General features: G+C 46.0%; 1 protein-coding gene across 1 annotated transcript in view; it reads right to left on the bottom strand.

Moving 5' to 3' along the window:
- zeb1b (zinc finger E-box binding homeobox 1b) overlaps positions 1–15,093 on the bottom strand; it is a 52,828-nt gene extending 37,735 nt beyond the window's left edge. The window contains exon 1 of the mRNA XM_087788740.1: positions 14,844–15,093. Coding sequence (XP_087644866.1) covers positions 14,844–14,901 — 58 coding nt within the window. The 5' untranslated portion in view covers positions 14,902–15,093. The remainder of the gene's footprint in view (positions 1–14,843) is intronic.
- Positions 15,094–16,014: the final 921 nt, after the last annotated feature.

The following is a 16,014-nucleotide window of genomic DNA, read 5'->3' as shown; positions in this document are numbered from 1 at the left end:
AGACGGTGGTCGTTGACTGGAAAAGGACAATACCGTGGTAACATCCCGGAATATGATAGCGTGAGTTTACGATAACAGCCGTACGGAGTACATAGCATCAGGAGGTATATGATCGTCTGACGATGATTGTTATGGCTGACCTTCACTACACCATGTTTGGCTTTCACGACCCTTAACCTTCTCGTCGAGCTCAACAACATCAGGCAGAAACAAAAGCAAGATTTGTAATACGTAGAGTAAACACATTTAATCCAAGACACCAACTGAGATGAAACTCTTTTGCCTCACAAAAATGCAAAGGGTACTTTCCCACAAGGGAACCCCCTCGCACAGTTGTACCCTTTTTAGATACACGAGTTACTCTATTTCGGAGGAGCCTTAAAGTTGCCTCACGACACCGTAACGGCTTCCACCTGTCTTCAGTTGAAGCCACAAGAAAGAGCAGCTGGCAGCACCTGTGCCACCACATCAATGCACAGTAGTCGCTCGCTGGAGGGTAAATGCAAAAAAAGCCGCTCGAGAGAGAGAGAGAGAGAGAGAGAGAGAAAGAAAGTGAAAAAAACCTGTGAGTCACACTGAAGCGACAATGAGACGTTAAACTAAATAACTTTAAATACAGTGACACACACATTCCGCGCTCCTTATCTAGTCAATCTTTAGTTATCAAGGACGACAATATCAGGAGTATTTGCGGAGCTGTGGATGACTGATGGTGCCACGGGACATCTTATTTTAGAGCGAGAGGTTGAGATAAGGTGCTAAAGTCAGAGGAGGGAGAGGAATGCTGAGCTGTCCTTGTGAGCCTGGCTTCATGCTGGAAGTCACACCCGCTTTCCCCGATGAGATAACGGTCCGAAGAGTCTGGCTTTATGGCTGCACCGTCGCATACAGTCCACAGGTTTGTCGTCAGAAAGGAAGTGTTTTTTTTTCTTTGGATGCTGAGACCTCTCATTCCCCCCTCGGTCTCTCTCTCTCTCTCTCTCTCTCTCTCTCTCTCCGCGACCGTTTATTTAGCTGCCATGTTTACATTCCAGTTCAGTCGGCCTCTCCCAGGGGAGGACGAGACTCTCCCTCGACGCTCCAGTCACTTACGACGTGACGGGCGCACACTCCCCAGACTCGCCCAAAAACTCGAGAAAAAAAACCCGGTCAGAAGCGAGTGGAGTTTAAGTGACGGTGGGTCGGAGCCCGGGAGAAGTGCACGGAACCGCAGGACGTCCTGCTCGTGGAAGGCACTTGACCGGCCTCATCATTAGACAGACTGGCTCCTGTGGCCTCGGGCAGAGTGCTGTCTGCACACCCTAATGACCGCTGACTCACTCAGCACGCTCCGCCGCCACATTAGCCCCGGCTCAGAATAGACGAGATGAGAGGGGACCTGGGATGCTGCTTACACACCACAAACATCGACGTCGCGTTCACTCCACCATAACATGTTGTTTCGGTGTGAGGTCCAGCTGTTTTTAACCCTCTAATGACCCGACTCCCATCGTACCGCACAGCAAAAGGAACCCATCTGTCGAGCGGCAAATCGGGCTGCACTGACGGGGAGAACTGAGGGTTTACCAGAACGACGGACTTGTAGCACTCACACTACCACATAGGTGGAATGCTAGTGTGTACAGTGCTGTGTCTCAAATCGCATACTAGTGTACTCAAAGTTAGTATTTTTAGTGCGTTAGTGCGTCTCAATTCTTAGTATGCGAAATTTACTGCGCCATGCACACTAAATTGGCGTACTAACACGCCCACAAAACTGAGCAGGGTTCGATGGACACTAACCACCCTAAACAGCCGCCATCTTAATGACGTTTTAAACAGAAGTTACGTCATATATAAATGCATATATATTCATATACTTACAGGTGCATTTTCAGCAGCAGTAGGAGGATAAACACGTCTTCGCTGCTGATACCAGCTTAAATATCTCGCGAATATTTCGATATATTGACATGTTTTTTTCTTTATTTCTTTTTCCAAAGTTGCAATACGTGCTGCCAGCAGGTGGCGATAGCGTTCAAACAGCTGGTTGAAACATCGTTAAATAGTAGTAGAAGAAGAAGCTGTCATGTGATTTCCGGTTAGTGTGTAGCAGCAGTGTTTGATTTGAGACATACTATCTGTGGAGAATTTGCGTACTAGTTAGTACGTACACTAAACTGATGCATACTAACTTGTAGTATACTAAGAGTAGTATGCGATTTGAGACACAGCACCGGTCTTGACGCAAACATCTGGAACTTACTACAGCTTTGGTGGTTCGTTCCTTTTCCACACAGAGAACGAGAAAAGAGGCAAATAAATGAACGAAAGAAAAGTGGCATCAGCCGTAAATACCTCCCCTGACAGGTCAATACCGAGCATTGATTATTCCTGCGCACTGCTTACGCAACACCAGTGTGCGTTTCTGGCTCAAGAGTGCAGGTAGATGTTTGCTAACAACCTGTCCGTCCTGCAGGAACTATCCACGCACCTTTGGATCCTGTGATGTTCGGGGAGAGTTTTGAAACGAACGTGATCATGTGACAGGAGGGCAAACATTGTTTCGACGATAGCGGCTTCAGGTGAGCGGAGACCATCGACTCCCGAGCGTTTGACCTGTCGTTAAACTTCATTTATTATCCGCCCCTGACATCACCTGCCTTCCAGCTTCCTCCTGAAACCAAACACGGTGTAATTTCCACCGGGACTCTGACATGATGGCTGCATTTAATCGATACCGCCACGTTGCCAAGACAACCTTGATTTCCTGACGGCGTTTTTTTCGCTGTGCACCGGTGATTGCGCCGGGTGTCCGTTTGCACCTGCCGCCTTCTTCCTCTCATCATACTCACCAAGTCACCCCCCCCACCTCTTTATTTCTTCTATTTCTCCATCGCTTTCTTACAGAAGCCTCAGACAAAAGAGTGGCTGATGTATGGAAGAACTACAGATTAGTGGATTAAGTAATCCAGACACGCTTCCTTTCGGGTCCCTGACAGAAGTGAGCTGTGACAGCTATCCTATCTCCTTTATGATGTCACTGCACCTGAGGAGTGTTTAGCATCACGGACCCCCCCCCCCCCCCCCCCAAACTGTGACGGGTTGGCACCTCCTGTTTTTTTTTCATTAATAGAGAGCTCATTAATCGTGGCTGATAACAAGGATGTGGGACAGGGACATGATTAAGGGGCTTTCTCTCCTTTAGCTCAGCGCCCTTGGGGGATAAACATCCTTTGGATGTGTGTTGTGGGTCGTGTGTGGACCGCATGTTAATACAGGTAAAGGACACACATTTTGCCTGTACAGTATCTGTAGGACATCTCCACTCGAGTACACATTCAAAAACTTCTCACTCACACGAGGACTCTTGGATCCACTTACCGCCTTTCGGTTTACTTTTAAATGTGTTATTACTTCCTACATATGAATGGGTTCTTACTCAGGACCATAACAGCCACGCTCCCGACTAAATGCTTTTGCAATGGAAATACAATTAAAGTGCATTTACTCTGTGAAAACTCTGCGTAAAACACCACCAAACAAGAAATATCTGTTGAGTAGTTTTACTCAAAACCAGATTTAGTTTATTCTTCACTGGATTGTTGAAGGGGACGGTAAAGAAACCAAGTTTCCCTTGGCAAGTGGCAGACAAACCACCATGTTTGCTCGGAAAGCTCCCTGTTACCCCTTGAGGAACGAAAAACCTGGAAGATAGCAGTGACCAAAAGGTACCAGAAAGTGATTGGGCCACCAGAACCGACCGAGGATAAGGACCCAAACCAATAAGTGGCGATGTCCGCATCGAAGGAATATTCATTATGCGCGCTGAATCTTTTTTAGGTCAGTGGCCTCCAACCGAAAAAAAAAGTTTTGAGCGGACGCCCAACAATCTGTCAATATGTCCTCCGGCAAGAATCTGAAACCCCAATTGCTGCTGGCAGAGCGAAGTATGGCAACTGTGATCACGGTTTTTCCAATCCACGCTTAAATAACACATTAACCTTCTGTCTCACTTGGAGCTCCACGCTAGTGTGTGGACTCGCAGGACGCTAGTGATGCTCGAATGGATCCGGGTCACATGACATTTAATGACTCCAATGCAATTAGTGCGGCGGCTCGACTGTGTTGACAAACATTGACGCCGGTTAAAAAGCACAATAGTGTCGAGTGACTCGTTGATGAACGGATGTTTGAAGGAGGTTCTTCTGAACAAACGGCAACAAGAGCCGAAAGTAAAAGCGGATCAAACATCGCGCTGCACTAATACGTGACACTGATCCAGCAGCACAACAGGATGCTAAGTCATTACAAGCAGAGATCAGTGCGCACATACATAAAGACTTTGTGGTTCTGCAATCATTTAGTCCTACATACACACACACACTTTTAAATCCAATCTGTCTGGCCCAGAACCCTAATCCCACCGTCACGGGCAGCGAGACAAGCAGACAATAATCCTCCATACTTGTATATTAATAGACGAAAAGTCCCTCGGGATGGCCCCCCGTGTATGTTGTGATGTATGTTTTATTAGTCTTTTAATCTGCTTGTCCATCACATGATCTTGTCCATTTGGAGCGGGGGGTCTTAATAAAAACATGACCGGTCCCGCCCGAGAGATAAGCTCCCCAAGGACGTCGCAGAGAGCAGGGTTTCGAAAAAAAAAGACTCTTGGGCAACGACGAGCAGCTTTATATCGTCTCGGGCAATTCAATTAATGCGGCGGCAGGCTCTCGAGAAGATAACACCGACCCGGGCCTCGCTCCGGTTTGAAGTACGAGTCCGACGAAGGTGAGATTCCTCCGGATCCAGATGGAGGCGTCGGCTCACCTCTCGACCCCCGTCTAGACGATGTGTCACCGCCACGCCCGGACCGCGATGGCCGTCCCCGATTAGATGGATTTATCCGACGGTCGCCCGATGTTGTAAATTAACTGAGGGGGTCAGCTGGTGATGGAGGGGTGACAGGCGGGAGGAGAGAGCGTCCTTCCTTAAGACTCCTCTTTAATGATCCAGCCGTGATGTCATTCAGTTTTTAAAGACACGTTTGTCATCACTCGGGTCCAGAGCCAGAAGGACTAGGAACGAGTTATCTTAATATTTATTTTTTTAAGTCTTTCATTAAACACATTATTTTCTTCTTTGAACCACTAAATCATTATTTATATTTATTCCCACACTTGAAATAAGTCTGTATTTATTTAATAAAAAAAGATATAATACATAGTTTGTTCATTTATTTGTTATAGTTGAAACTGTAAGTAAGTAAGTCATTTTTATTTGTATAGCGCTTTTCTAGACCAGGGTCACAAAGCGCTTAAACAATCAAAAAATATTCAATAAAGTATATAACTAATATATATAACTTTAAAGATCAAGATAAAACTGATAACACAACTTGAGTTCCAGAAAATCAAGGAAAAGCCTGAACAAATGAAAACGTCTTAAGATGTTTCTTAAAGGAGTCAGTAGATCCATTATCTTTTATTTAATTTAATTATTCAAGTTGTTTGTGTTATTGATTTGATTTCAAATTGTTTATCTGTCAGATGAATGTTCTTTCATGTTTTGATATTATTAAAAAGAAGTAAGAAAACTTCAGAGGATGAAAAAGGACACCTGATGGTTCTGAACCAGACTAGCTAAGCTCGGCCTACAAAAGGTTTTCTTCCTGACGTTTCATTCGACGCCATCTTTCCAACTCCTAGAACGCAGGAGGTGTGAAACTTTAGCCGTCGGTATGTGGCATCTGTGGGCAACGACCAAAACGACTTCCACTGTGCAAACAAACAAACTCTCCAAAACATCTGGCCCGGTAGAGATAGAGTCGGCGGGCCGCCCGGGGGAGGGGGGGGGGACGTCAGGTTCTCCTCGGAGCGCCGTTGACGAGGTGCGAGGCATTAAAGTGGACCACGGAGACGGGTCACTCTCAGTTCAGGATTCAGGTGGAGGTCAGGAATGCAATCACGGACCACGCTGAGTTACAAACACACACCGAGAGACAGAAAACTCATTTCTGCTGCACCATGTGACCCTCACGGGTTAATCTCATGGGAGCATCCCCCCCTCCCGCCCCCCCCACCCTGATCTCCCTGATGGACTGTAACAACAGGAAGTTGAGCTCAGCTTGCAACCATCACCACACCTACAGCACATGAGCACACACTCGCTCTAGCTACTCGGGATGGGTCGCAGTTCGAGGGCAGAAGAATCGGTGGCACGACGCCCGCCGCCGCTGGCTCCGAGGCGGTTGAGACGCGCCGCAGCCTGGCACCGAGACAAGGGGGCCGGGGCTGGCAGGGGGGCGGACGTTTTTTTAAAGCGGCTGAATAGTCCTTGTTTGTCATGGTCCCATTGGGAAGTCAGGACACTGCAGTGAATGGGAGCCAGTTAGCAGCGATGGCATAATAAGGCGGTGGGGAGGACGGGGGTCATTGAAATTCTGCGCAGGCCACGGTCGAGACCAACCATCCCTGCCAGCTGTGTCAGATACCCGACACAAAAACATACTGTTTTTAAGCCAGTCCGTCGACACAAACTTGTTAGATACTGTTTAAAAAACTGTTATATTTGGTTGGTTTGGTCACAATTGAGGGCCTTGAAGTGACCACCAAACTGTTCTATGAAAGTGGATTGGAGACGGTGGTTCTATTTATTTACATCACGGCTAAAGTACTGACTGTACATTCTGAAGCTTTCCAGGACAAAAGGTACAAAACCAGAAAACGCTCGAGTCTTTCTTTTTTCTAATTTTTGAGAAAGTCACAAATTACTTTTTGTTTATACAATTGTAAGTTCAGAGAATTCATGATCGTACAGTTTGTTCCTCTTGAGCGTGTTTTGTAAGTACAAGAGCATCATGGTGTTAAACCCGGTCAAAAATGTGAGTGATTATCACCTCTGTTACGAAAAGATGAGTCAAGATTTAGATGTGAAGCAACTTCCTATCCTGTTCCCGGTGGTGCCTTATCCTACTAAATGAAGTTTAATAAAGTGTTCACGATGCTGATTCATGCCTTATATGTTAATGTGAGGAAACCGTTTCAAGCTACTCTCGCTGGAGAAGGCGTCCATGTTGCAACCGAGGTGGCTTTTCTCTAAAATAAGTAGAAAAAGTCAGTTTAAAACATGTCATCGGGACGATATGATTTCATCCTTCTATACCATTATATTTGTTGGGCAGCTGTTTTGGCAGAACAATGGAAGTTCTGCTCAAAACCAGGCCTGTTATTTTGGCTCTCTTGTTTGTTCTTGTGTCTTGGCTGCATAAGTAGAAAACAAAAAGACTAAATGAAAGTTGTAGACCTTGTCGTCTCTATTTTTAAAACATCCACATGCTCTGCACCCTTCAGGGAAAAACCTTTAGCTTAAACAGCCAAAGCCTTTCTCTCTGTTGCCTCTCTAGTTGTGGGCCCATCTTTGTGGTCTCCCCTGAGGAGGATCCTTAAATAGGCTGCCACAGGTGCTGGGGGGCCACCGGGGTGAGGGAGGGGGGGGATGTGGCCTGGATCGGAGCATGGTCGCAGGAAGCTCCTTGTTTTCATAGAGATAAAGGGCTTTCAGGTTGCATCCTGGGCCGTAATCTCCTCCATACTTCCGGGTTTTGTTCACGCTGAGCCAAGAGGGGTGACAAACTATCCTCCGACTGATCGATCGCTTCTGATGAGTCAGGATGTGGCAGGTTTTGAGGAGGGAGATCTTACAAAGAGAAGGAAGCCATATTCATGAGGGGTCCTTGATTGACGCTGATTTATGGCTTCATTTGTGGCGAGGGTCGGTTCAGTCGTGATAATGATAATAAAGGCTGCGCATAATTCTATTCCTGATCTCTTCCTTTGCTTTTAGTGCACAATTACATTTTTGGAGCTTCTACAGACTAATTACTGAAAGGACAGCGCCGCCTTACTGAAAACTTCCCTCTTTAACCAGTCACTACGCAGTGGCCTTGTGTTTTTAAAAAAAGATCCATTTAAAATTTGCATAAAACGGTTCTTTAAGTGAAAATTTTAACTTATTCACAAAAAAGGAAAAACAACCTTCCGCCGCTGCTGCACTCTGTATTCCCAACATGTCCTCCCGGAGAAAGGGGCCGGCATTCGACTGAGAGCCACACCCTGTTCTGCTGCCAGAGGAAACTTTTAATCTCTCTCCGGCCATCGCCGTAGCTGCCCTCGTACTTTTGTCAGGTGTTATTTATGAGAGCCGTGCAGCCGAGGAGCCTGCATGCCGACAGCACCTGCTGGTGTCCTGAGGATCGGAGCCGAAGCAGCTGCCGGAGTCCGACGAGGAACAAGACCCGGTGAATGGCGGAGAATGCACAGGCCCCCGGAAGAGGTGAAAAGAGTGGGACAATTTATGAGATATTGAAGAATTGGAGCTGGAGCAGGAGAGATGGTGGTTGAAAGCGTTGATGGCGAATGACGGCTGTGAGTGTAGCGACAGAAAAGATCAATAAATAAGAAGACAAGATGAAGTCAATTAAAGGCCAACGACTCTGAAGACCTGGGTTACAAAAGACTGTTGAGCCCCCCCGTCCCCCCGTCCCCCTCACTTCTCTGATACCTTGTTCACCTAGCTGGTATTTATGGACGGAGCTGAAAGAGGTCCCGTCGTGTTTTGACTGTAAACACATGAGCGCTGGCCAGCGAGGCCGGGACAGGTGGGCAGCTCAAAGGTCACCGACTAAATTCAGAGTTGAGTCAGTCTTTGGAAAAAGATCGACCCTGGACTCGGCTCCAAGTCCATCACAGGTGTGGGTTATATGAAGAGAAAAAAACGAGACATTTGTTGTACTTTTTGCGTCTCTCTTGAACCACTGTACGCCTCATCGTTGAATAGAATACATCATTTTAAAGAAGAATACACAACGGTTTAGATGCAGATTCTATTAATGTCTCCGTACATGCGGTGCCTGGGGAAAGGCACACAAAAATATCACACTGTCAACAACGATAATACACGGAATCTAGTGTCGTAAGCTGCTTTGTCCTCCTCGTCCACAAATACAAGCTGAAACCTCTTTTGTACAGTAGTCACTGAGCATGTCTCGGCTTGGCTGCCTTCTTAGTTTAGGTCACACTGGGGGGGCACGGGGAGCTCAACGAAATGCTTGGGGGGTTAAAGGGGGCGATGCGGATGCTCCATGCCTCCTTCTATTCTACCCTCCCTCGGTTTTCAGGGGCCGGCCATTCTTCTCTCATTAATCCTGTGTGGATGTTTATTCATGTTGACATCCAGCATAGCAGCCGGCCCACTCTCTAACTAACAAACAGGGTGACTAAGGATTTCTTTGCCTGAGCTGTCACAGGCCTAGCTTAGCATTAGCTAGTCAAAAAAAAAAAATGCTCATAGAATGAAGGGGGCACTCAATTTGTGAGTCACCCTGGCCCTCGGGATATCACGGCCGGAGCGGCTGGAATCGGTGTGTGAATGTGAATGCGTGCCCCCCCCCCCCCCCCCCCCCCCCTCAGGAGGGCTATTATCGGTCCGGCGTGCTACAGAGAGGAAAATCAATATGGTCATCATAACGGTCTGGCGGAGCTCCAGCATCTTGTCTCCGTTCAAATCACAACACATGGCAAAACAAATTGTCTGATGTCATCACCTCTTATCCGAGCGGACAGCGGTGCTGCGGGGGTTAAAACGAGGTCAAACGTGTTTAGAAAAAGACCATCTCCATCTATTTTTTTTTTCAATAATAAAACCAGACGTGAAGTTGGCGCTCAGGTGAAGAGCCGGGCCCGCCCTCTCCGCGCTATTGTGTCAGCCCAGTATTTTTTCATTAACTGCTCAACCACGAGAGGGGGGGGGGTGGAGGCCACAGAAGGAGGTGGTGGAGGTGGAGGAGGAGGAGGAGGGTGAGATTGGAACCGACGCTTCTTACTCCAACATCAACAGGCGGGAACGTTTCGCTCTTGAGGGACCGCAATAGTACTGTACAAGTACTGCAAAAAAAAAAACTCTAGGCTGGGAGGTTCGAGAGGTAGAACACACACCTGTGTCTCTGACTCACTGTTCGCAGTTCGGGAAAACACAGCGGTGGGAGGAGGAGGCTTTTCTGCTCAGTTAACTTGCATGATACACTTAAGTGAGCTCTCCTCCCAGATGTCTGCCGACATCGCTCTCCGGAGCGGTGTTTAGGGTCAGAACAACATTCCCGCAGGATTGCAGAAATGTGACAATTCACAAGAAGTGTTTACTCTTTTGGTCAATCAAGAGACGGGGGGGTTGAAGTCAGACCTAAGAATGAGGACACCATGGAGGCCTCATTGTGCCCCCCCAACCAACCACTCACCACCCCGCCCGCCCCCTCGACCTCTCGCAACCGAGCATCTCCAGGATATAGACGTCCATTCAGGGACGTCAATTATGGCCTCGAGCCGCTTCACAACGTAACCTACTTCTAATAAGGTGTCTTCCAGAATTGACGCTACAGTTACATCAATGCAGTTGTCAGATATTTAAGGCTATGGAGGCATTTCGTGAGGCAAATTCTTCAAGCTACCAATTCAAAACAAACACTTCCAGTTGCATCACATTATTCTCACATTAAGACATATCTTCATACGGAAAACAAACCCAGGCCTGTCACAACTGTTGACGTCCGACGACACAAACAGTCTAATGTCCTGAAGGCCTTAAGGCCGTACGCGAGATGGATTTGATGAATTCTGTGAACCTTCCACAAATTCCTCCCTTCGCAAGGACCTTCTGGGTAAAAGAATGGGTCATATGCAAATGCCATGCACAGTATGGTGGAGAAGTTTCCCACAAGCAGAGTGTGAAAAGGGCTCTCCCTCCCCATGCCGGGCCCGCTGAATGGCCCTTTTCTTCTGCCACTGAAAGTGTATGAGGTAGAGCAGGCAAACTGCAAAGGTAACTAGGCTCTTTCTCCTCGGGCTTTCGCACTAAAGCCCGGGCACACAATGGTTCATTTACGCATTCAAGCACACAAACCCCAATAAAGCACATCCAAGCGCAGTTAAGGGGGTTACTGAAACTGACTCTGGGTTCAGAACTCCTCCTTCACAGAGGAAGAGCACCTTTTATAGGCTAATGTGGTGAGCCTCCATGGGAGCAGCTAATCATTAAGCTGGGCCGGGTATGCGGTCATCATTTCAATTCGACGGTCAAACAAGGACGACGTCTTTTTCCCAAGCACGGAAACCCCGGTTTCGATAATAGTATCCATTAAATTCATGTGTGGTTGGAAGTTTCTGCTTGAAAATATGTCTGGAGATTATACGTCTCGGGTCAGCTTACGGTCCGAGCCAGAGACAGAAACGCTTGGTGTGCCAGACCCGGTCCGTCAGCTGTCACCTGTTGTAAAAATCGTTGGTCACCTCACCAACTCTGTCCAACCCCCCACTTTTTCGACTCCACGGGGAACACTCAGTTTAAGGGGTCAGCAAAGAATGGACGCAGGGAAGGAGGGAGTGGAGAAAGAGGCTTGGGTCTCCAACACCCCCCCCCCCCCCTCTCTCATCCTCCCCTCTCTCCCCCTTTCATTGAACAGACTTCAACACAAACACAATTGGACATGCTGGAAGCCTCACAATGGCACAGGGGGAGGAAAGTGAAGTCATACTCTAGGCACGCATGGGTGCCTAGGTCAGGGGGCAATCAAGAGCACCCCTTGGCTACTGTGTCGTAACCCCCCGAATTAAAGGAAGGGTGAGAGGGTTTGGGATTTTATTCCTACTTTTAAAGGAGAGATAAATGAAATATTTCCTCTTGAGTCTTCACACCACAGGGGTGGACCTTTTTAAATGTAAACAGATGTGTGTTGAGCACTGAGGTGACATGTGTGTCTCCAGAACCCCCGACTCACCAGTCAATAAAGCAACAAATCTACACTTGCACCCCAATAATGTTGGCAATATAAAACAATAATCACGGTTTAGTGTGTCTCACCTGTAAGTGTGACTGTCGTAGTTTATTAGTCACTGTTTATATTACTTGCTAATATTGTTAGCAGTGACCTAACAACAACGTTAGCTAAGTTGCTACCGTCGCTAACCGTCCAAAGCGGCTCAAAATGTATTGTGTTTGTTATCCTTTGTGTTTGTTATTCTTTCCTCAAACATGTTTTCTTTCCTTCAATGATAGTTTTACTGTTGTACGAAGCCTCTTTATGAATGTAAAAGATCAATGATAACTGTTTCTTACCGTAAACACTTGTACAGGTCACAAAAATAACAGGGGTCTACTTTCAACAAACCATATGGTGGGCCACAATAAAACCACTTGGCAGGTTTGATTTGGCTAATGTGGCCTAGGTGAAAAAATGCCACTTGTGTGAAACACTGGGTCAAACACATACACATGATCCATTTAAACTCTTTCAAATTGTAATGGTAACCGACCTGTTAATGTAGCTATAGCTAGCGTAGCATGTCCATCAACCGCTCATGTAGCTCGCTTGCTAAGGTCTACCTGAATGTTGCTTTTAGTTCTCGTGCTAGCAGGCCATCGATAACAAAATGGAAAAAACGTTGACAATCGTACATTTGAAAAGTAGTCCAGGGTGTTATACACGCCTACTTTGATTTGATACACTGCCCTCTAGAGGCGTCATAGCGCCGACACTGGTCACATTCTTCTCTTAAATTACTGTGTGAAACGACCGTCGGGGGGAACGACTGCTACTCCTGAGGGGAAGCGACAAAAGCGGCTGAAGGAATCGCACCAATTGCGAACACCTGTCGTCCCCCCCGGCTGTTGACACCTCCGTGTTTACAAACCTTGATCTCCGCGGGCCTGACCAGTGGATCTGGCTCTAACAACCAGAAGAGCAGATTAAAAAAAAAAAAAAAAGGTAAAACTCTCGCCCACTCGAGCAGATAGTTCTGGTAAGATTTGTAAAGCTGCACAGCCTTGAGAATAACTGCACGGAGGACTCGAATTGAAAAGGAAAGAGCCGCCGATTTACATGACAGACCGTCAGCCTTGTTCCGGGGCTGATAGGAAGTGCAAAAAAACCTTGATGGCCCTTTAAAGGAAATGCAAATGAGAGGCAACACATGTGACTTGTTATGGGAAGTGACTTCAAACGTCAACGGAGCCTTCTGTCGTTTATCGATAAATGATTTTTACGCCGACCCCTGTTTGGCGAGCGGCAGGAATCCATCGCGCCGTTATCTGAGGTGTGTCCTAACATGTGGGCTCCAGAGACGACACACACCCCATAGCTATGAAAACAAACCGGTCGGCCATCATTTCAAACAAAAGATGGACCTTTCAAACGGGTCAATAAAGCGCTTATTTTATCAATCACAAGATCACATTCGGACATGAGCTCACTTTCTGATTTGTGCTGTTGTTTATTAGCAGGTAAAAAAGTCAAACTGTAAACTATGGTTAAACAGATGCTATCGTAGTTTGTCATTTGACTTTATTTGTCAGAACTGGATAATGAAAGTGAAAGATCGTAGTTTGTATTTCCTGTACACAAATGACAGAGGATAGTTTAAAAAAAAAAATAAGATGGGAAATACTTATAATAATTTATGATGATGAGTCATTCAGATGTGTTAACACTTGTTTACGGTAATAATATTCTATTTTAAACGCGTGTTTATTGAGTATGTACTTGCCAAATAGTGATCTCATAGTACTATATATCTAGCATCTCTTTATACGTATTAAAAAAAACAACTCTATCTTTAAAAAGTAACTATTTTAAGGTACTTGAAAGTTTTTGTTGCTGTAACACGTCTCCACGAACACGAGGTAATACCTGTTCGACGGTGTTATTCAACATGAAACGTTGGTTCACATACGCGCCACATGACAACGTGCGACCGTTATCTCGGAACCGTTATCTCGTCCTGGCAGCTCCGCGTCGAGCGCGCGACACATTCTCAACTTTTTTAAATCCCAACTTTAAGGCATTAAATGTCTCTGATCTCACGTGGGTCACAGTGGACGGGTTTTAAAAAAAAGAAGTATATTTCATGTCCGGACAGACGGGGGAACTCTCGCCCCCTCCCTCCCCTCTCCCTCCCCTAGCGAGACGGAACCAGAGGTCCACGACCACAGACCGAGTCGATCTTTTGACGAGAAGAAATGTTTAAAAAGAAAATCCAGTTTGGTGTCACTTTTGTTTTTTTTTTACTAAGAAAAAGAAAAAAGCGAGTGGACAGGATCCGCGGTCCTTATATGGAGTGAACCGCGGTACCGCGCCCCCCCCACCCGTCCCCCCCGGAACCAGCGCTCGTCGAACCGCCGCTGAATGAGCGTCGGAACCGACAGAACCTGCTACAAGTTCATGAAACTAATCCAAGAGTCCAAAAAACACGACCCGGTGAAGACGTTTTAAACGGAATAACAAACAGTTTTGCGAGCGTGACTCGTGTTCAAATCCACTCAAAAGCGATCAGTTTTGAGCAACAACAACAACAAAAAAACATGATCTCGATCAAACTCAACACTCGTTCAGAACCGGAACCGAGTTGAGGGTTTTTTGTGTATGTTTTCTTTTTTTAATCAAATTCAGAATTGCGAGATGCGATACCAAGTAACGGACTCGCCTCGCAAACAGGTCCGGCCACTGCTGGTGCTGGATGAGAGAAGAAACGAAAGAGAATAAAATCCGAACCCCGAAAAAGAGTCCAAAAAAAAAAAAAAGGGTGTTTAAAAGTGAGAAGGAGAGAAGGAGCGAGAGAGGAGAGAAGTAACGGTCCCGGTGCCGAGGAGCGCCAGGCGGAGCGAGAGACGCGACCCAGGTATATAACGGTACCGCTCATTCCCAGCAGCTCTTCCCAGGCTCAGCACCGGGACCTGTGGGTTCTCGCCAAAGTTCGCACCGGGCGAGCGAGAGAGGGGTCCCCGGGAGAGAGGAGCAAAGGTTCGGTACTCACCGTTATTTCTCCGAGGGTTCGCCTGCTTTCTGCGCTTACACCTGGGGCCATCCGCCATGATCCTGTCGTTGTGTCTAAATGCTGCCGGAGAGTCACCTCCTCTCACCCCTCTCCCCCCACCCTCACCTCCTTCTCCTCCCCCCCCCCGCTTCACCTCCCCTTATCCGCACCTGGTTTACGACAGTCCGCTTTACGACATCACCTTCCCCGCACCTCCCCGACCCACGTTGCCTGGACCGATGAAGTCCTGGAAGTGATGATGCAGTGTGTGTGTGTGGGAGTGTGTGTGTGTGTGGGAGAGTACGAGTGTGTGTGTGAGTGTGTGTGTGGGTGTGTGTACCTGACTCAAAATCACACTGTGACACAACTATGACTTCAGAATGTTGTCATTTTAAAAGATTGTATCCAAAGGTAATTCAATGTTTAAGAAGAAATAGAAATTAGATCAATGTTGTCAGATGTAGAAAAAAACAAACATTTTTAAATACTTTAATAATATTAAAATATATATATATATATATTGATCTGTAATTACATTATGACCAACTCTTTACCTGAAGACAAGTCGTACGGTGGCAAAGTCTATTGTTTTTAAAGACAAACTAGATCAAACTTTTATTCTTTTTAATGATGATTGTTTTTATTTTATTTCTTACGTAAAAGTAATTTAAAAGCATCATCTTATTTCTTCCCTGCTAAACAATTTGACAAGTTCTCACTTAAAAAACAACTTTTGCCCAATAACAAGACACTCACGAAATGTCAACAACACGAACATTTATATCAATTAATTTATTATTAATAATAGATTAGATTGTATCTTTAGACTTAGATTATATCATATTCTCTTTATTTCTATTTGTTCTTGTTCTTATTTTATTTTGATTTATTTTTTATGAAAAATTGCTGTATTTTCTGTGGCTATTGGAAAAAAACAATTTCCTCCTGAGGGATCAATAAAGTTTTACCTTACCTTATCCAGTGAAGACACAAGTTGTCCGTTTTTCTCAAATTGAGCGGTTATTTTTAAAAGTAGATTATCATAGTTATTGATTATCCCTCATTAAAAGAATGTTAATGTGATTATGTAAACATATGCTACACACATGCCAGCAGCATTCATGCTAGGATGATTTATTCTGGATTTTCACTAAACAAATCAAATTTGGAT

The sequence above is a fragment of the Callionymus lyra genome, chromosome 4 (genome assembly GCF_982586985.1).
Source record: "Callionymus lyra chromosome 4, fCalLyr1.hap1.1, whole genome shotgun sequence".
Lineage (NCBI taxonomy): Eukaryota > Metazoa > Chordata > Actinopteri > Syngnathiformes > Callionymidae > Callionymus > Callionymus lyra.
Note: the sequence above shows the minus strand (reverse complement) of the source record. Positions and strands in the feature narration are given on the sequence as shown.